Consider the following 22406-nt stretch of genomic DNA (forward strand, 5'->3'; position numbering starts at 1 on the left):
ACTCGAAAACCACACGAAGCCGCTCGCAAAAGTTAGTATACAATTGCATAAGCGTAGGTACAAGCAGTACGTTATTGACCTGCGTCAAAATTTTTCACCACATTAAACACAACTGAACCAATTTGACGAAACAAAAACGCGAAAGTGTCGTTAAAGTAATATTTCGGAGTTTTATTTCGCCATAACTGACTGATACGGTCGCATGACACAAATATTTATGGTACAAAAAATGTTACAATCAAACCTATAGGTTAAAGCGGCGATCTAGTTGGTTGTGGAACGGACTGCCGAGACGAATGTCTGCAGGTTCAAATCCCGCACACACCTCTAACTTTTCTAAAGTTATGTGTGTATTCTTTGTGAATTATCGCTTGCTTTAACGGTGAAGAAAAACATCGTGAAGAAACCTGCATACTTGAGAAGTTCTCTATAGGAATTTTGAGGGTGTGTGAAGTCTACCAATCCGCACTAGGCCAGCGTGGTGGACTAAGGCCTAATCCCTCTCAGTAGTAGAGGAGGCCCGAGCCCAGCAGTGGAACAGTATATAATACAGGGCTGATATTATTATTATTATTTATTTGAACCTACAGGTTAGATCACAGTCGGCTCATTACCCACTGAGAAGATCGCTGAGAGATTCATTTAAATAGTTTTATTCGTATAAGAATAGCAAACACGTGTACATTTTCATATTACTAAGTAAATCGAGATGGGTGAACATATACCTACATAAAGTATTTATAACAAACTTCGGACTAACACATAAATATTCATATATGTAATCTAAAGTACAAGTTAACTCATTCTATTACGGTATTACATTGTAAGAGTTGCCAGCTACAAAAATAATTTCCATATCAAGAAACAAATGTTGCCCACACACGCACACTTATTGCTGAAATAACAATCTGCCTCTCATTACGCGCGTACAAAGTTACGTCCAACGTAAGATGAACTCCACTCCCTATTCCCTTGCTTTGAGAGTGTCGAAAGAAAAATCACTTGTAGAATTTGAACGGGTCCCTCTAAACTGGTCGTTTCACGCACCTTACTCCAAGTAATTGTTTATGAGGTGTCACGGAACGATTGCTGCGAGATTTGAATTATGTTTCAAATTTGGAACGTCAATTTTGAATGACAACCGTGAGATAAAACGAACTGGCTGTTTTTGTGTTCTTCATTCAAATTTTAATAAAAACTTGTTTATCTCCGTTAATTTAAAACTTTTCTTTTTTTTTTGAGTTTTGTTGGAAAACAATTTCTTATATTTCAGCAAGCGTTTTCAACCGGAAACGCAAGCACAAATTACGTTGTAAGCATTGACGTATATTCTATAAAACGTCCATATAAACTATATGTTCAAAATCTGAACTAAAATGGTGTTCAACGTCCCCAAAATATCCAGCAATGTATTAAAATAAAACTTACATATCGGTGAGAAAGACATTTATTTCCTTGAATTTGAAAACTAAAGTATAATGGTAAGCGAATCTTGACATCGCCATTCAATTATTTATAGTTTTTATACAACGCCATCTATTAGCATATCTATGACAATATTTATTTATAATTTAAATTAATACATCATTGAACATACCGCCCACCATGGACATATCATAGTATGTCCATAAATAACAAGATGTTACATTAATTATAACCGCCTACCATCGCAATGCAGTGAATAAAATATTTTATCTGATTCCAAAAAAAGAGAAAGAACAAAAACATAGTATAACAAATTTCTCTGAAAGTTAACAGGATATTATAACATCAAATAATATTTACTTAATAACTTACTACTATAAAGTAATTATACAGGTCTATAATGACGACACCGGAAATATAATTAATTTAGCTACAGGTCTTTTAATTTCATTATTGTTATATCTTAAAACGTTTTTCTAATGATACAAGTCGCTTATAAGCCTCTTTATATGAATAATCATTTGTATATTTACGTTTATCTGATCTAAAAGGCAAGCGAACAATATAGCGACCAAATTCATCACGTTTAGTTGATGATATGAACAAATCTTCACATTTTTGTTCTTCGGGAGTGAGCTGCTTGAATTCACAATTATAGTTAGGTTCAGCTTCAATCTCCCACAATGTTTTAATTAGTTCGTTATCACTTACTTGTGTTGTATGTAAGTTGACTATTACATTATGACATGCTTGATTTGATTCGCTATGGTTGACATTAATGAGCTGACCAGATAAGACACAATCAAGCTTGATATTTTGCGCGATAAGAGAGCTTGATTGGTCTTGACAATTCCTTCCAACAATATCTGGCTATATACTTCTGCTCCCAAAGGAAGATCTATCTTATTTGGAATATCAAATGACGGATCTCCTAAAACCATAGACGAATTATTCAATAAAACTTGAGCCTTTACCTTGCAATCTGGTAAAAGTGAGCTTAGTTTCTTAAGTACATTAGCTTTGACAGTTAAGACAAAACTAGGGTCTACACGTGATTGAATATTATAACAAAAACCATCGATCTGCAAGTGATCGAGGCACTGGGATCACCGCCTAAACCTGAAATACAATTTTCACTTTGCTCCTTCCTCAAACTTAATAATTGGACTGCGGACTCGGTTATAAACGACGCTTGAGAACCTTGATCTAATAAAGGTTTTAAAACCATGGCAGTCCCATTTCTTGAATCCACTGAAACTAAAGTAGTAGGTAATAACACTTGATTGTGATTGTTTGAGAAACAACTTACAACATTTGTGGACTTTCTCACTGATGATGTTGTAGGAACCGGTGTTACATTTTCTAGAATATTTTTATCATCATGACTACCTTTGCTGAATTGGGAACATTCTTAAAATGAAGAAGTGTGTGATGCTTCCTTATTGAACCTGAAAAACTTCACTTTCTCTTTCTAGACCACCGTCAGTGAGGACTAGAAAGATGTTCGGCACAGGTGATGGAGGACTGCGGCTTGTACTCCACGTTACGTATGAGCTGCCGCGTCCTGTCTTCTCGCTGAAGATGTTCTTATTCACCCGGCTGCAGACTGCACCCTTAGTTGAAGACTTTTATTCTTCCCTTGTGTGCCAGTCCGTGGCTTCCGCTTTTCAGTATCTTTTTTTCATTTAATTGAACCTGAAAAACTTCACTTTCTCTTCCTAGATCACGTTAGTGAGGACTAGATAGATGTTCGGCACAGGTGATGGAGGACGACTTCGGCTTGTACTCCACATTACGTATGAGCTGCCGCGTCCTGTCTTCTCGCTGAAGATGTTCTTATTCACCCGGCTGCAGACTGCACCCATAGTTGAAGACTTCATTCTTCCCTTGTGTGCAGTCCGTGGCTTCCGCTTTTCAGGCTCTGGACGTATCCCGATCCGACTCGAAGGACCATTTTGTTCAACGTCCCCAAAATATCCAGCAATGTATTAAATTAAAACTTACATATCGGTGAGAAAGACATTAATTTCCTTGAATTTGAAAACTAAAGTATAATGGTAAGCGAATCTTGACATCGCCATTCAATTATTTATAGTTTTTATACAACGCCATCTATTGGCATATCTATGACAATTTTTATTTATAATTTAAATTAATACATCATTGAACAAATGGCAACCAAAAAACACTGTTATAACTTATTTATTCGCTTGAATAACAAATAATTTTACTTATTTGACTATTATTTTTTATTAACATCTAAGTTTGCACTTAGACTCGCGTTTTTATATTATGATCAATATAGACTCCATACTAAAATCAGTTTGAATGGATGACAGTTCAATTTAGTTGAACACAGTAAGTGTTCGGAACGCCAAGTCTAATACGTAGTACATATATATCGAGTGTTATAAGTGACGAATATATACGTCGATGTTAAATAAAATCGTGAATACAACAATTCTAGAAAATACGCACATCGATTAATGTTAATGCGAGCACGTAACATAGCTGTTTGTAGAACTCTAATCAAATTAAACCACGCTCCGAGTTCAAAGTAACCATCGCAATGAATTAGAGTCGCGACGAGAGACGCATCCCGGAACCGAGTGTCGGCCATTTTATTTATAAACGCGATGTTACAGTGGAAGATTGAGTTTGGAAAATCCTTTGGATTTGAAAGAGACTTTTTAAAAATGCAACCTATTTTGAGGAATACTATTTATAGTAAGTGTCAAAGGGTGAAATTTTTCAAAAGATAACCCGAGGCAAAAACAAATTCTTTGCTTAACATATCGCGGCTAATTTAGCAGAAAACAAAAACTAAGACAAACGATAATAAACCTAAAAGAAAAGCCGGTAGGAATCAGGTTGTACGGACGCTTCGCCACTGATGAACAGAACATAATGATTTCTTATGTTTACGCAAATGTTAGACACTGAAATTAAACTATTTTTCGGATTGTATCGCGGTTTTAATTATTTTAATTTTCTAAGGGAGCACTGACCCCTCCTGACCATGAAGGCTGAAAAGTGTTCGAAACGTCGGGAGAAATCTAAAATAATTAAAACCGCGATAAAATCCGAAAAATAGTTTAATTTCACAAAAGAACATTTCAGAAAGTTTAAAAATTACAATTATAATACTGTAGTCAACGTAGTCTGTAATTCTACTAACGTAAGGATTTCTTCTAGTCGGGCACACGGGGGAGTATTTGAATATTTTAAAGTTCAGTTTAAAGAGACCCTTGAGATTAATTTCGTGGAAAATGTTACTCTTAAGAAGTTGAAGGCTGTTTATATTGAACTTTGGTCTGTACGTTTTAACGTCTTACTAATATTATAAATGCGAAAGTTTGTGAGAATGGATGTATGTATGTTTGTTCCTCTTTCATGAAAAAACTACTGAACGGATTTGGATGAAACTTTACATTAATATTGGTTATAGATCAGAGTAACAGATACGCTGTAATTTATAATGTTTTTATAATTTAGTCATAATATGTAATAATACATATGTAAATCGGAAAAAAAATGCTATCCTGGCGTACGCTGCCTAAATCGTTGGAGCAAGATAAAGATGATGTACCATAGGATTGTTTGTAATAAATAATTCTAAATAAATTCCGTGACAGCATATATCTTTTATGTGGAAGCCACTATGACCAAAATAGTGAGCCATAAATATAATTAAATCGGATACTTATTTTAGCGGGACTTTTATCCCGGAAAACTCCTTCACGTGGTCGGAGCCGCGAGCAAAAGCTTACTAGCTTATTACTATATATACTGTAGGTTAATCGTAAACAAGGGTTATATATTATGTAACGTATGTTGCAGTTAAGAGTTGTAGGTACGTGCAACTTTTTGGGTATTACGTTTTGAATTTAAAGTATTCGTTTTTCATGGATGTTTTTGTCATAATAATGGCCAGCCCGAGCTGGTTACTTCGGTTTGTACCTTGTTTTTATCATAAATTTCATCCCTAATTTAAAATGTCCACAGTTATATAAGTAATTTTAATAGTTGTTAAGAAATAATAACAATTATTCTTATGCTTTGTTTTCACGTATCATAAGTGCAACTTTGTTCGCCTGCGTGATAAATAAAGTATTTTATTTTTTATTTTGATTTTATTTATAATGTTAGCAGAGGTATAGACGAGTATGTGGTTTCATTTATTAACGAAATGTGAAAATGACCCTGTATAGGGGAAATATTATAAAAAAAATGGTTTTCGTGTTCCTTGTGTCTCTAAAATCTTATTATAAAGAAATAACAATCAACACCGTGCCATAGCATTTAATAATATGATATTTAAAGTCTTGTTTTAGGTACCGTTTAAATTATATGAAGAATATAATCTAATTGGAAGGCTATTTTAGTAAATAATTATTTTTTTAATATTTAAAACATAAATATATTTGATTTTTATTTTATACAACAATAATTCTCGGAAAGTCAGTTTCTGATGATAACAAAATTGTTTTAAAACTGCCCAAATAACAATAGATATAGAAGAGCAGTATCTTCTAATACAAATATTGCTATACTTAAAATGAGAAGCCAAAACCTTTAACTGTATATTTAGTTTAAATAAATATTTTAGTAATTTTGTATTATTAATATTTTTAACCTTCCAAAATATGTTACTCATTCGGTATATTTTATTGTACATAGATTCTGTATCTCATATTGATATAATCACATACCTAGTTAACAACTTACATAATAGATAATGAAACCAGACTTACCTAACAAAGCGCTCAGAATTTAAACAAAACCAACCATTATCGTGTAATGACAACAGTTATTAATGTATTAGGTATTTATAACACTTCCGTACGAAATAATTGCTCGTTTCGATTCAATGGTGCGAGCGCTTAAGGCGATTTTTGCGTAACCACCCTGTGTAGACTGTCTTTCGCTTGCGATTCTGTCTGTTTGTTTCCAAATAAAATGCGTAACCACCTTGTATATACTGGCTTTTGCTTGCAATTTCGCTTGTTTATTTTTAAATAAAAATATTCAATACAAAGACATTAATATATAGTAAGATATAGATCAGACTTCACGATCAAATTTGTGCTTTTTTATACGCGTTTGGCAGTTAGTCCTCTGCACCTGATGGTAAGTGCAGTGGGGTCCAATAGAATGTCGACTGCCGAGAGATGATTACCCCGCAACAGTTGATACAATTATGCCGGCCTATTGGAACCGTATATACACAGGCTGATCCCGGAATGTGATACTTACGTGAGCCACTATGGCGTGTGCATCTTGTGTACTGTTGTCGCTAAGCGGGCAGATATAAAACATCCTTCCACCAATGATGATTATTTTGGGGGTTTGGAGAAGTTCACCACGATATCTCTTGCCTGTAAGAGGCGGCTAAGGGTCCGTCACTAACGAGCGGCCTCTTAGACACTTCCTCTCTTCTCTTCTCTCTTCTCGGATAAATGCCGCAGCTCTAATACACCGAAGATGGCCACTGCGGAGTTCTTAGTCTTCCCAAGGTTGTAGATACAAAAGTTTAAATAACTAAATACTTTGAAACAAAATGTTTCGATAAAACAATTTAAATTCCAAAATGCTTATCAGCTGTACTATTTCAATGTGCTATACAAATAGTTGTTCGTCTGTCACCTAGTTTTTTTATCAATTGCCGTAAATTAGAGGCTTAGAATTTAGAAACTCCAGATAACAAATAAGACACAGAATAATTGTGTAATTCCAGACGTGAAATAAAAGTAATTTGGTTATCTTTTAGGGTTCGTTGAATGTGTGAACTGTGATATGTTTTCAAGACACTGTGATTCTGCGAAGATCGGACCGTCAACAGCAAAATAAATATATATATATATACATATTAATTAAAATTAAAAGATTTGCTATTGATATTATTGAAACTACATTTCATTATATAGAAACCCAAAAAACAGGTTGCCAGATTTCAAGACACTGTGAGCTCATTCTGCGTAGATCGGACCGTGAACGGCTAAAAAATAAACAAAACAAATTATGATTGTAAAATGTAGGTAGATAATATAACTGAGTTTTCGGACGACCAACACCTCAATCCCTCGTAACCATTAAGGCTGCAAAGTCTTCGTCGGGAGAAAATTATATCAAGACCGTGACAAATCCGAAAAACAAGGCTTCCAAAAATGTTTGCAAAACAGGGTTATTAAAACATTGCGTTCCAAACAAATATCAATAAAAAGTAATTTAACGCTACTACTAATACTTTAAGAGATGTGTCGCAGCGGCAACTTCACACTTTTAGTGAGAAATAAACTCACGAACACTCCACTTCCATATTCACACTAAACTACAAAATGGTCAAAAATCTGAAATGTAAAACCCCAGCTTTACTTGTGAAAATATTTGTTGTTCATAAAATTAGCAGAGGTAGAGAAGTATGTGGTTTCATTTATTGACCCGAAGTCAAAATAACCCTCTTTGTGTAGAAACTAGAAATACAATATATTTTTATTAACTTTTTTTTACGTTGCAAAAATAAAAAAAAAAAAACTAAAATGGTATTATATTCTTTAGATCTTACTGGTCAATTGTGGGTACAACATATACCTGAATAAATTAAATACGCGTGTCTTAGATTTGAGCATAAGAGCTTTTTCTTTTCAGTTTCTTCTATTTCAATAAGATATCGACGATTTAGAAATAAGAATATTTATAATTTTTCAATCTAAATAAAATATTTTTATAAAAATAGCACATGACAGGGCTTTATTTAATAAATAAAATAATTTGAATTATATAACTAGACGCTAGTATATTTTTGAATGACTTAATAATTACAAACATAACATTTGATTAACTGTAATCTGTTTATTTATATAATTTTTGTAGATCTATTTCTTACTACCACGTCATCCTGGCAGTTGACAGTAAACATTTAACGCGTGACCTCGTTTACCTACTACCAGAAAAATAGTTAAAAATATATATTAACCACGTAGGTAAATAGTATTTTTGCGACCAAAATAAAAAAAGCGAATTACCTAGGTATTACATGCGATTAATTATGGCTAAATGAATTACATATTTTTTAAGTATTTTCTTTTGACGTTCGTGACGAACAAATATGACATTTTATAAAACTGCTCATTAAATTAAGTTCTTTTGACTGCGGACATTTTATTTTACCCTTAAATTGCCAAAAGGACAAAACAATGTATAATGCATATAAATAAATACCAAAGTCCGTTTAAATGTTATTATGTTTGTTAGAAGAAAACGCAGAAACAGCTGAACAGATTTGGATGAAATTTGCTACACGGATAGACCATGTCCCGGATTAACTTATAGGCTACTTTTTATCCCAGTAATTTACTCCGATGGAAAATAATCCTTATCTATCTGTTTTTAATATGGTGAAATATGGCGCTGGCGTTTTGCTGTGTTTTAGGAACTTTCATAGTGAGAGAGGCAATTCACGCGAGCGAAGCCGCAAGCAACACCTAGTCTAATATAAAAGAGCAACGTTAAGGCAATATTAGGTTAAATAACACAATAGTAGTTTACAATGACTTATTTATCTAAGTTCAACGGAATTGATAACATTAATGAAGACAAAAATAACCTAATGTAGAGTTTATCGCGAGTAACTTTTACGGTTTGGTAAGCTTTTATATATAAGAGCATGTCTTATCATGGATGTAGAGTACTTGGATCTTTAAGTTAATTACAAAATATATAGATTTAATTTAAAAACCAAACGATAAATTTATTTATACTTAACGCATACTCAAAATACACTCATACTATGAAACTCATACAAAATATTTAGATTTCATTTAAAAATCAGTCGACAACTTTATAACACACTCATACTCATGCTATACTCGTTGCAGTATAAAATCATATTCAATAGAATAAAATTCAACGCATTCCTAAATAACCATAGTTATGTCCGTACACTAACCCAATGCTCTTTCAAAACCAGTACGTATACAGCAGCTAACGCACCAAAGCAAAACAAATCGGACGCGCCAACCAAAATCATCCTAACACGTAATTTCATTAACCTATTACGTAGAAATATGCGGCCTTCGCGAGGTAGCGATTTTAGTGATGCCATTTGTCTGTACATGGGGTTATCGATGTTTTTAGGACGAGTGGCCCCCCGCTTGTTGTGGCACCGGCCGGCCGTCTGTTTACCAGCCAGTGCCTCAGTCAACTCGGCATCACGACGCGCGGCGCACGCGCACCGATCGTTCACCCCAGCGCGATCGAATTCTGTCAATTTGACAACCCATAACATTCAGTGGTATTCCACGTGTCTTGTCATGAATGAATCTATACTTTGTGTTTATGCTGTGCTAGTGATGTGAATGCTGAATATCGATTGTGTTGTGTTTAAGCTGTTATCATGTTAAATGTCGTTCGATGCTGATATGTCTGCTATAATTAGCGATTTGCGATGGCTTCACGACGACGATTTGTTTGCTCTGTCGTGGCAAAACGGTATGTTTTTATCAATGAAATTTTGGAGACGTATGACACGATGACAAAACGGATTTGTGATAATGAATAGACTCACAAATGCAATTTGTAATAACTGTTCTTGGAAAAAATGAATCATAAGTCGTGTTTCATATATACAAATTGTTTTTGCTGATAATTAAATGGTATAGGTCGTTGCCGAGTTATCGGACCTTGATACATATTAATTTAGGCCCCAAATTCGTTAAAGCAATTATAATTAAGCAGTGTCTGATTTAATTACATTAAACCGTGATACTCGTTCATTTTACACGAAAACAATTATAAAAGTTTATTGTATATTTTCTGTAAAAAAATAAGGATATCAGTATAAATATTCAATTAACGTTCAGCTAACAAGTTACTTCCTTCGGTGTTTAGCGTTTTATCGATAAGTAAATACGTCACTTCCGCATCCTTCGTGTGTACATGCGCAGAAAATAAACTAACTGAGCCCGACAAAAAAAAATACATAAATCATACGTCAACAATACATCATTAGAGTGCTAAACAAACACGTTTCAAAGAACTCAGTAAATGCGATAAATAATATTTTCTAACTAACCAATATTTAAATGTAAAATAAATAATGACGTTATTAATATTTAAAAGCTATTTAGTGAATTTTTATTCATAACAGCTGCACATTAAATAAACATTAAGAAATGTATCGTCATTTTTAATTTTAATATCGGATGCATCTTTTCTCATAACACATTTAAATAAAATTGTACTTTATTTATTTCAAAAATTACATTTTTAACATTAAAGTCAAAAATACTTTTTGATTTAATACTAGTAACATTTTTTCGATAAATAAGACAGTAGCGGCGAGTCAATACGCTGGACAAGTAGGAAATAAGAGCCAAGGTGAGCAAGATTCTTGCAGGACTCGCCTGTTTACTCTATGCGAAGACTTCATCATGACAACACGTTATATTGTATTATAAAATACAAGTTTATAAATTATTAAATTTCATGTACAATAAGATATGAAATAGGCCACGGTTAGACATGGGCTCTATAATGGTAGAGTACACAACACGTTATATTATAATAAAGAAATACACAACAGGTTATTTTTATGAGTTTTTTAAGTGTATAAATTAGTTGTTCAATTACACACACATAAACTGACGGCTTTTATCCCCGAAGGGGTAGTCACAATACTGATGCACCTACTTTTCGCCGCGCGTATTCCGTCCCATGATGTGATAGGAGGCGAGCTTATCGCCATATCGGGCAGATATTTCAGACTCCCCTGATACTGAGCAATAAACCATTCAATATCGTGAATACTATAACATAGTCCCATGACTATAATTACCAGTCTTGATAGGAAATTATTTATAAAGCTGGTAGAGTTCACAGCCCTTCTAAATTCTTTGAAAACATTCTAAGATACGCATTGCTTTTTACTTTCAGTTTAGTTGCGTTTTAGTTAAAGTGATTATTTAACTGATATTTTAGGTGTAAAAAGTTTGTATCTCGGTATTAAATTCAAAATTATCACAGAAATTTTCTCCTAGATGGGTGCTTCATCAAAATAAAATGCAATTTTTTTGGAACATAATTTATATTTTATGTGACACTTTATTTATATGCATAGTTTAAAATATATTTTATTGGTTATTTTATGAAGTGTGACGAGTCAAACATTACAAATTCTCAAAGGAAAATGGGTATTTAAAATTTATTTAAAGAGATGCGACTATTAAAATGCAATAAAAGTATATTTTAAATATTACGAAGTATCACACTGCGAATCAATGTTATGCATAATTTGATTTTACTCTCACATTTTATTAATATTTTTATCAATAAATCTTCATAAAAATCACCAGAAAATACCAGTATCGTATTCATAATACTTATATTTTAAATGCGAAAGTTTGTGAAAATGTTTGTTTGATTACTCATAAATAGCTGAACGGATTTGGATGAAATTTAGCATACGCATAGAGCAAGTCTTGGATAAATATATCGCTTAGTTCTTATCCCGGTAATTTCCTCTTATTGGAAAGAATGGAATATTAATTCTAATTTCTAAAATAGATGGCACTGACGTTCTTAGTACTATATTTCATGTTAATACCAGTAAAAGGGTAATTTCCTATGTTTGATTTTGTACATTATTTTATATTTAATAGAAAAAAAATCCTTTTGTGAAATCAGGATCACAATTGGTAGAAAAAGAAAGTAGTTATTCTTATTTGAAATATTGTTGTCAGTTAAAGTGGGGGCGTGATGGGTTTATCGCGCCATCTCTTTCTAATACACGCAGCGTTATGGCCGGTGACACTCGGTGACGTCACAGTTTGCTATTACTGCTATACAGCTATCCGGTCCACCGAATACCAAAGCTGTATAACTTATTTATTATTGAGTGGATTTTGAAAATTCCTTATTCGTTAGATTTTTGATGTGGTATATTTTTAATAAATATATTTAACATAAAGTAGTCAACTACCCTATTTCATTTATTATAACGTATCCTACTGCTAGAACTGGTCTCTAGGTAGAGACTTTAGGCATTAGTTCTAATAAAAGTAAACTTCAATTACCTCTGAAACACATAGAATTCTTAAGCAGGCTCCACAATGTTTTAATTACTTATAACCAAATACTTTGATTGATGTCTCTTTAAGAATACTATAGTTTTGTAAAAGCGGTAAATATCAAGAAATCTTTCTTTGAAGGCGTCCGACCGGAACTTTGTATGCTCAAACGCCTCTAATCTCAGTTTACAGCATCCGATGCTTATCTCACTCGCATAAAGTTTACGAACATAGCATATTACATTAATTTGTTGAATTGTTATGCCTACGCGATAGAGATATTTTATTATTTAAAATATTATTTATATAAAGTTTTATTAAATATGATAATTAAATCTATTTTTCTTTAATTCGTACTACGGTTAGCCAACAATATAAAATATTGTTTGTTTTATCATAATTGTTTGATCGTAATGTACCTATGCTTTATGAATGCATGTTATTCAGTGTTTACAGGTACAATGAGTTATTAACTGATTTTCAATTTTTATTAGTAAAGCTTCTAATGACGCGGCATAATGAGTAATGTTTTTTTTATTATTATTTTTAATACGTTATACTTAGTTTTGTTTCTCATTGGGTTGGGGGGGGGGGTCGTTATTTGATACGTAATTCGTTCCCCTCTGATGTTTGAATTTATGGCTAATTTAATCATTAATATAAAAGCATGTTATTAAAGAGAGGGGACTAAAAGTTCATTGTTCAGTGCGGGCATTATGATTTTTTTTTAATATTTTATAGTTCTATGCTAGGCTGGTAGGCAAATAGGTAAAAAAATGGTACAAGCAGTGAGTCTGTATTAGTCTGAGAAACTAGTCCTCTAAATTAGTTTACCGTCCAACAGCCCGGCTAGCTCAGTCGGTAGAACATGAGACTCTTAATCTCAGGGTCGTGGGTTCGAGCCCCACGTTGGGCGCAATGTTTTTATTGAATCCATATATTTACACTCGTGAATAAAATTTAAAAAAATCGTTCGAATCATGAATAAAATAAAAAAACGTTAAATATCAAAAAATACGTGTTAGTATTATCAGAAAGGTAGGTAGAGTCAGAAGTATTTCAGCAGTTATACATATTTTATAGGGTTTAACTATATTATGGCGACCTAGCCACAACACTTGTTTTATGATTTCATATTTTCACGGATGTTAGACTTTGAAATAAAACTATTTTACGAATTTTATCGCGATGTATTTTTATTTTCTCTCGACGTTTCGAAGACAGCAGCCTTATGGATCTCGTCTTCATGTTTTATTGCCCTTTGTAAGACTTAAAGAGCTCTCTATTCATATAAATCCTAGGTACGTCATTAAACTTTTTATACGAACCCTTTTTTCATCCGACGTCGCTGCAAATGTAATGCAGTCTTCCGCACTACGTTTGAGTATAAAATATCGCTTTATTGATTCACTGGCCGTGACATTTGGATGAGAAGTCAAAGATTGATAGATCATCTTGTTTCATTTAAATAAATCGTATGCTGAATTTCGGATTTAGGCTTAATCGGTGTTTAAATCTTTTATGAATTTGATTTAAATTATGTTAAAATTAGTTTAATAATAATGATGTTCGATAAATAAAAAATCTGTGTTGAATTCTGCGTTTTAAACAATTTTGATTAAGTAATTTGATTAATTATTTTTATATTTTGTCTCAAGGCTTCTCTTTATTTTCTATTTTAGATACAACAATGGATAATCATTCCAATAATAGTTTAATGTAATCCCATAAAATGTAAATGAATATTACAATATAAATTAATTTAAAAAAATACTTTTTATACAAATACTTATTGTTATCTATTTTAAAATTAAAAATGGATAATTATTCAAATAATTTAAATTATTCCCATAAAATGTTAATTCATTTCACATTACAACTTCTAAGAGCTATTTATTTCATTTATAATACAATTATTTACAACTAGACGTTAATTTATACGGTTGTTTAAATAAAAACAACAATAACAATAAACTAATGCAGTTTTGTCAGCTGGCAAGCGAAATACACAAACAAAGATATTTATTGCTCATGGTCGGTTGTTTCAAACCGCTTTAACGTGAAACTATTCGTTGAAATTTGACAAAAAGTATACATAATGATTTCTTATGTTTATGCGAATGTTAGACATAAAATAAAACTATTTTCCGGATATTATCGCGGTTATTTGTACTATTATTTTCGTCCTTAGCCTTTGTGGACCTCTTACGACCCCTATCAATATTATCTGCCTACATTAATAGGTGAAGTCAAGCCAACATTTTAGTACTTTACTATTAAAGCGGATAAATTTTCGTGAACTCCCGCTTACGAGCTGTGGTCACTTATTTTTTGTTCACGCCAACTTAAACCCCTGTCAAATCTCTCATGGACCCCTGGGGGTCCACCTGGATCACCTTTGTAATCAATGGGTTAAAAATTACTATTAAACCATCGTTTAATAATACTAGCAAATGGTTTGAACCAACCGGTAATAAGATTAAAATACGACCGATTTAAACGGTTGCAATTTTGACAAAATTACATGCATTAAAATATCAAATCAATTTATCACTTATATATCTTAATGAAAATCTTGTGAAACTAAATTCTATGTCTGAGCGTGCCGCATACCTTTGGTCTGCATATTTTATACAAAAGTTTAGAATAGAATATAATATAAATCTCTATTAGTTGTGAATATATGAGTGTTAGAGCTTTGTAGGGCAAAATACGTATTTAATATCCAAAATTATAAGCTTAAAAAAGCTTTTTGGACTTCTACAATATTCTCATATAAAAATGTAAACGAACTCCCAATACAAGTCCCAACGTAGTGATTTTATTCATTTTCACGATGAGCAAATAAAAATACATACACTGCCTCAGCGTTTCGTAAATGTGTAAGGCTTTATGAAACATATTTTTTTTAATTTGCTAGATCAACTGGTGGTAGGTTTCTCATATGTGAGAGACCTGGGTAGATACCACCGCAATGTCTATTTCTGCCGCCAAGCAGCAGTGTGTAGTCACTGTTGTGTTCCGGTTTGAAGGACATTGTAGCCAGTGTAACTACTGGACATAATAAGACTTAACATCTCATGTCTCAGGATGACGAGCGCAGTGGAATACCAAACAATACTTTGTACTTCAAGGTGTTGGATGGTGTTTCTACTGTTTATGGGCGATCGTATCGCTTACTATAAGGTAAACGGCAAGATCTCAAGTCATCAAGTCTCATCATTTAATGCAATAAAAAAAATTTAGAAGTCAATCTTCTGAAAATATATATTCAGACTTTAATATTAATATAAAAATAAAATTTTCATATACATTTGATCTCGTTTAAAAGAAGGAAAATACCGGACACTTATAAAAATTTCGTGCGTCATCCCAGATTCTCTGACTATTCTATTTTCTTCTAAGTTAATACATATTTAATTTGTTGGTTTGAATCATGGATCATGAATAACGTGGGGTGTATCAATGAATGTAGGAGCCCTTGAATGACGCAATACAAGAATAAATATTGTAGGAATTTAAGATTTATGTCTATGTAAGTAAATATCGAAATGGATTAACGAGAATGTGTTATGGAATATATGTTGGTGGTAGGCTACATTTTAAATTCGCCCGAATAGAGACTACTGTACGCGAGGTATTAAAATCTACCATAGTGACCCACATAAGTGTTCCGGGATCAGTCTGTGTATATCCGGCCCCAACAGGCCGGCATAATTGTGTCGACTGCCGAGGGGTAATCATCTCTCGTCAGTCGATATTTTATTGGACTCCACTACATCTACCATCAGATGAAGTGGGGTCACTTTGCTGTACAAGTATAAGCATATACTTGTTACTTGCAATAATTGAAGTCTAGGAAAGAAAATTATTTCTCATATAAAACAGCGTGATGCAGTGCATTTTAATATATTGGTGCTCTATATGAAGTTCTCGTCTTGTCATTTATTTATATATAATTACGGATTTTTACATGGTTTATAACAAAAATAACAATAACGCAAAGCCTCATCTTACAGCTTAGCTAACACCAGCATATTTTTTAACATTAACCACATTCTGCGAATAAAATGGAGATAATCGTACTAAACTTAACGAGGCAAAAATGAAATTTATGGCTGCCATTCTTTATGGTCATTCTGAGTTCTATTTTTAATAACTTTTACTTATTACACCTGCCTACGTAATTAGGTACCATTTCTACTTGAACGTTAAAACGGATGTAATACTTAAGCTAAACATAAGTTAGGACTTCTAAGAGTACTTAATGATGATGACTCGACCACCACGGTGATTTTATAAAAGGCAATATCAATCTTAATACTTGTAAGTAGAGTGCAAAATTATATGGCTTGTGCAGATCTATTTTGCCTAAACAATTTAATGTAAGCCCTAATCCTCCCACGTAGAATTTAAAATTACATAGCAAAGATAAATTGCCTAAACCCTATTATAAATGCATCGTTGGGTAACGACGGTAAATACGCAGAATAGTAATAAAACGCAATCTGCATGCGAACATAAATATAATTCGATAAGTTTAATTTTATTGATAACTAGATTATGTTAGTTAATTAAGAGTGGTATAGCCGGCCTGTAATTGCTTTTTTCATAATAAAAAATTACGTATAAACATACTTATGTATGTTTATGATTTTTTTTTAATGTATTGGAATTTACACATAAACGTTTTAAAACAGTAATAAATTGAATCAATTTGCGTCTTTTTCGTTTAACGTCTTTATTAATATGTTTATGAATAAAAAAAAAACAATTTAAGTAATATAATAAATACTTCAATGTCGTTATTGGTATTAGAAACTCGGTTTATTTCTTTGACTATTATTTTTTATTCTATTCATGGAAAAGTGTTGAAACAGTTTTTTGTATAATAAGTTTATTGGTAAGGTTATGAATTAACAAAAACAATGTAATATAATACTTCGAAGTCGTCATTGGTATCAGAGACAACAATTTTAGTTCCACAACACCCAGACTCGACAAATATTTGCTTATTATACAAACATTTGTGAAACGAATAACGAAATCGCAAGTCTTTTTAGTCTTCAAGTATAAAAAGAGATATTTTTAGAAAAATAACTTTTAATTAGTGGGTAAAAGGTCACAAATTCCAGTAAACATTGTTATACTGTCTTCCTTTTATTAATTGTCACAATTAACAACTCTTCAAGTATATTTTTATATTAATTTACCTTTTAACAATATTATTATGACTTCTACTATATCTGTCTACAACATCGTCTTAATTATATTATGGGTTATATAAGATTGAAAATATATGGACGCAACCTTCTTTCTAATGTAATCTATTGTGACTGTATAGTTTTCTTCTTAAAACACAAACTATTCGCACTTTCATGCTTCAACTCGTGTAATTCCTGATAAAAACTAACTCATATTATACACGAAAATTTAGTATTTTATTAGAGATCGGCAAAGATAATATATATCTCTCACTAACCCTTTAAGTTTCCATTATCTCTCTTGAAACCAATTTATGAGAACACAAAACATACAATCTATTCATATAATATAATTGTAACAAGCTGATGTCTATATATTATAGATATTGAAGAAAAACGAATATAAATAGTATAATTATTATCTAATATGATTTCTATCTGTGCACACACCCTCTCTTTCATACACACACACACACACACACACACACATACCAAGACAGAGAGGCTCACTATATTTCACAACACGTAATTTTCTAAGTTTAAATATTTAGTATTAATTATTTTTATTACATAAGCCTAATATAAGCGGCGATAGCCTAGTTGGGCGTGGAACGGACTGCCAAGACGAATGTCCGCAGGTTCAAATCCCAAGGGCACACACCTCTGACTTTTCTAAAAATCATGTGTGTATTCTTTGTGAATTATCGTTCGCTTTAACGGTGAAGGAAAATATCGTGAGGAAACCTGCACATCTGAGAAGTTCTCTATGGGAAATTCGAAGGTGTGTGAAGTCTACCAATCCGCACTAGGCCAGCGTGGTGGACTAAGGCCTAATCCCTCTCAGTAGTAGAGGAGGCTCGTGCTCAGCAGTGGGCAAGTATATAATACAGGGCTGATATTATTATTGATATTATTATTACATTAGTTCATGGGCTACTGTAAAACTGTGGGGAATGGCGCTGTGTGCTGAGATACAGGTTTCAAACCTAGTTCGGCATATGGAGGCTTATTTTTGCTTTATTTCATAATTTTTTTAGGGCGTTTGTTGTTTGTATTATTTTATTGTAATGTTACGTGCAAATAAATAAATTATTATTATTAAAAAAAATATATATATTATTATTATTTATTAAAGCAACAGGAGCCCAAAACAGGTTTTAGATTTTTTGCCTGTCTATATGTTTGTATGACATGCAAAAACTACTGCATGGAATTGAATGCAGTTTTCACCGATATATTGCTAGAAGTCTAACCTAAAATATAGGCTCTATTTTATTCCAGAAAAACTTTTCCACGCATGCTGAACTGTGACCAAAAACTATTCGTCAATATAAAGCAAATTGTATAATTCCAAAAACCTTTCTGATTCAAAAACATGAACTTGTGTACTTGGCTTCACTCGTCGGTCACCGTTATTCTAATAATAAACAATACAGTAGCGGCTGTTAACTAGCCATTGTTTCGGCTGACATCGTTTTTGGACTTCAATGAACTTACCGGCCATGCATTACAATAGTTTCGGCAAACAATTTAATTATAGATGAATATAGATGGTAACATGCTATAACGGTGAAGGAAACATCGTGAGGAAACCTGCATACCTGAGAAGTTCTCTATAGGAATGTGTGTGAAGTCTACCAATCCGCACTAGGCCAGCGTGGTGGACTAAGGCCTAATCCCTCTCAGTAGTAGAGGAGACCCTTGCCCAACAGTGGGACAGTATATAATACAGGGCTGATGATGATGATGATAGATGGTAACCGCCATACATTCCAAGCGGTAGGAAAGCATCTAAAAGTTATACAATTGCATATAAAATTAATAATATTGACGGTTGAAAGGCTAATTGACTTAAACATTTTTATTCGAAAAAATTTAACTAGTTTAAAAAAACATAGAAAAAAGGTGATTTTAAATATGTATAAATCTGTGACGAAAAAAAAAAATTTCGCTTAAATGAATTAGCCTCTCAACCGCCGATATGTAAAAAAAAACTTTTTCAAGCATATTGCATGCACGTAGTATGAGGTTTGAGGTGATTAAATAGAATAATATAAATGATTAGAAGAGTGGAGAAAATATTATTTATGTGTATATGGTACATATATATTAAGTTCTACTGTCAAATTTTAATAAATGGACAATCGTAAAATTGATTAATCAGCTTAAATTATAATTGTTGACATTTTTATACAAATGACCTATTTTTTGGTTTCTTCTCGAGGTCGCAATAAAGATTCTTATAGAAATTACCTGATTATTTTCGAGATCAGATCAAATACTGAGATTGGGATCGTTTTGAAATCGGCTGTATATCATAAGGAATAGAGATTAAAAAATCGGATGAACTGGCCAATGGCGAGTCGAAAACTTACATCGAGGGTTCCGCAAAAAACTTTTTGCTATTTAGAATATTCACCATATTATAACGCTTTTAAGAATTTAGCGCTCTACCCACCCTCATCTGTTTAAAAACAGATATAAAAAAAACTGCTTACAGCGTAGATTTAGCAATAGTTTTCTTGGTATCTTCTAGAAGTTAAACAATTAAATATATTCTTAACATAGATCGAACATCTCTACACTCGCGTTTAAAACTCAATTTAATATAAAATATTGTATAAAGAATCCACACAAAAACCCACAGACCTAAAAAAAAACATTAAAAAATACCTAACAATTTCAATTCCATTGATTGGATGATGTCATACGCATACAAACATCACGTGTTATACACATACAATGAATAGTAAACAGCTATGTATCTTTATGTCGTTTAAATTTTAATAAGCCCGCTATGGAATGTTGAAGGTCGAGGTGATATGCAATTTTTTACAATGTAACATATTTATACGTAGTGTGAAGTTTGTAAACCACAGTAGAAAATTATTAAATATAGCATACTTAATGGAGTAAGTAGAGACGTGTAGAAAATGATTAAATATAGCATATCTAAAGGAGGGAGAGAGGATACTAATACATTCGCATTTGAGTTGAAGTTGTCATAGCATTTCGCTGCATCCTATGATATTTTTACTTATATTTCAAAAAAGATATAAAAATATCATAGTGGTGAAAATTAGAAAAAACTATTTTTCTCCTCGTTTATTTTAGAGGATTATTATAAATTTTCTCTGTAAAAGACTTATACTATGACATATATTCATTTAATATATATTATAATTTAAGTTGCAAATAAAATATTACCTAGACTCTTTTAAAAAAACCAGCGAATTTTAAAAACAAACCTATCACTATACCAAGCACAATTTTATAATAGAGTTCAAAATAGCTTCCAATTCTTCACCCAGTAATCGAACCTTTACCCAACCTTCCACTACACTAAAGAGGCAACATACCTTACTAAAATAAAAACAAAACACGTCCCATCGCTCATAGCAAATGTCCGACATTCATAACAATTTTAAGTTCATTACATCTCTACTTTAATTACGCAAGCTGCTGGGCTTTTAACTAAAGTCGTAAAGCAAAGGATATTAAATAATTCATACATAAGCTACTTTAACTAGACTTCGACGTAAGTTATATTTTTTACAATTATAGAGTTTTTTTTAATAAGCGGCGATAGCTTAGTTGGGTGTGGAACGGACTGCCAAGACAGTGAATGTCCGCAGGTTCAAATCTCAAGGGCACACACCTCTGACTTTTCTAAAATCATGTGTGTATTTTTTATAAATTTATCGTTCGCTTTAACGGTGAAGGAAAACATCGTGAGGACACCTGCACATCTGAGAAGTTCTTTATAGGAATTTCGAAGGTGTGTGAAGTCTACCAATCCGCACTAGGCCAGCGTGGTGGACTAAGGCCTAATCCCTCTCAGTAGTAGAGGAGGCCCGTGCTCAGCAGTGGGACAGTATATAATACAGGGCTGATATTATTATTTATTATTATAGAGTTTTTATTTACTCTTCCTTAAGATATGTTTTGATATACACAGGTTGATCCCGGAACGTGACACTTACGTGAACCTCTAAGCTCAAAAGCGAGATCTCAAAAAAAAATCAAAAGCTTGATTTTTACATTGTCAGATAGCCTAAAGAAATACCCATCCAATGAACTTACCTTAATAACTGTATCTTGATTAGAACTTGTTAAAAAAACCTTAAAATAGTTTCTCTATCTCAGTTTTACATACAAAACTATAAAACCGTATGTATAAAACTTCGGTATTTCGAAATAAGGTTTCCCCGACTGCTTTTGCGCTTAGCAAGGCAGTATGGTGGGTTTTAACATATTGTGTACGGTGGTCGCTCGGGCGCTTATAAAATATATCCTACCACCAACAATAACTATTCACTATTAATTAGTATGAAGAATAATGCTAAGAAAGAACATTACACAATATCGATAATAGACCGCCATCCTACCAGTTAGCTGCAGACATCGATGGATGCACAGGAATTCACGCGACAGCGGTGATCCACTTATTAATATTCCTGTGATTGCCAGGTTCGATTCTAGGTCGGGTGACGTTGAGTATTCAGAACATGGTTAGTCTATGGCACTGCGTGATGGAAATAACAAAAATGCGTTGGTTCTCTCTAAAAATCGATTGGTACGCGGTTGTTTTTTGAAACTTGAGTTTATTGGCATTAGGGTCAATATGTTTTGTTTATAGGTTTTAAAGGAAATCAGAATGGTATTATTGATGAGTTCATGCCTTCTTTAAAGAGTAAGATAGAGACATTAC

The 22406-nt window shown here is 32.6% G+C and overlaps 1 protein-coding gene and 1 non-coding gene across 2 annotated transcripts in view; both read left to right on the forward strand.

The window, feature by feature from the left end:
- The first annotated feature begins 9624 nt into the window (after positions 1–9624).
- The window catches only part of LOC115455992 (rho GTPase-activating protein 7), a 273226-nt gene continuing 260444 nt past the window's right edge, over positions 9625–22406 (forward strand). Inside the window, exon 1 of the mRNA XM_030184836.2 lies at positions 9625–9915. Coding sequence (XP_030040696.2) covers positions 9828–9915 — 88 coding nt within the window. The 5' untranslated portion in view covers positions 9625–9827. The remainder of the gene's footprint in view (positions 9916–22406) is intronic.
- On the forward strand, positions 13335–13407 carry Trnak-cuu. Its single transcript has one exon. It is a non-coding gene; the product is annotated as a tRNA-Lys (tRNA).

Source organism: Manduca sexta, chromosome 6 (genome assembly GCF_014839805.1).
Source record: "Manduca sexta isolate Smith_Timp_Sample1 chromosome 6, JHU_Msex_v1.0, whole genome shotgun sequence".
Classification (NCBI taxonomy): Eukaryota; Metazoa; Arthropoda; class Insecta; order Lepidoptera; family Sphingidae; genus Manduca; species Manduca sexta.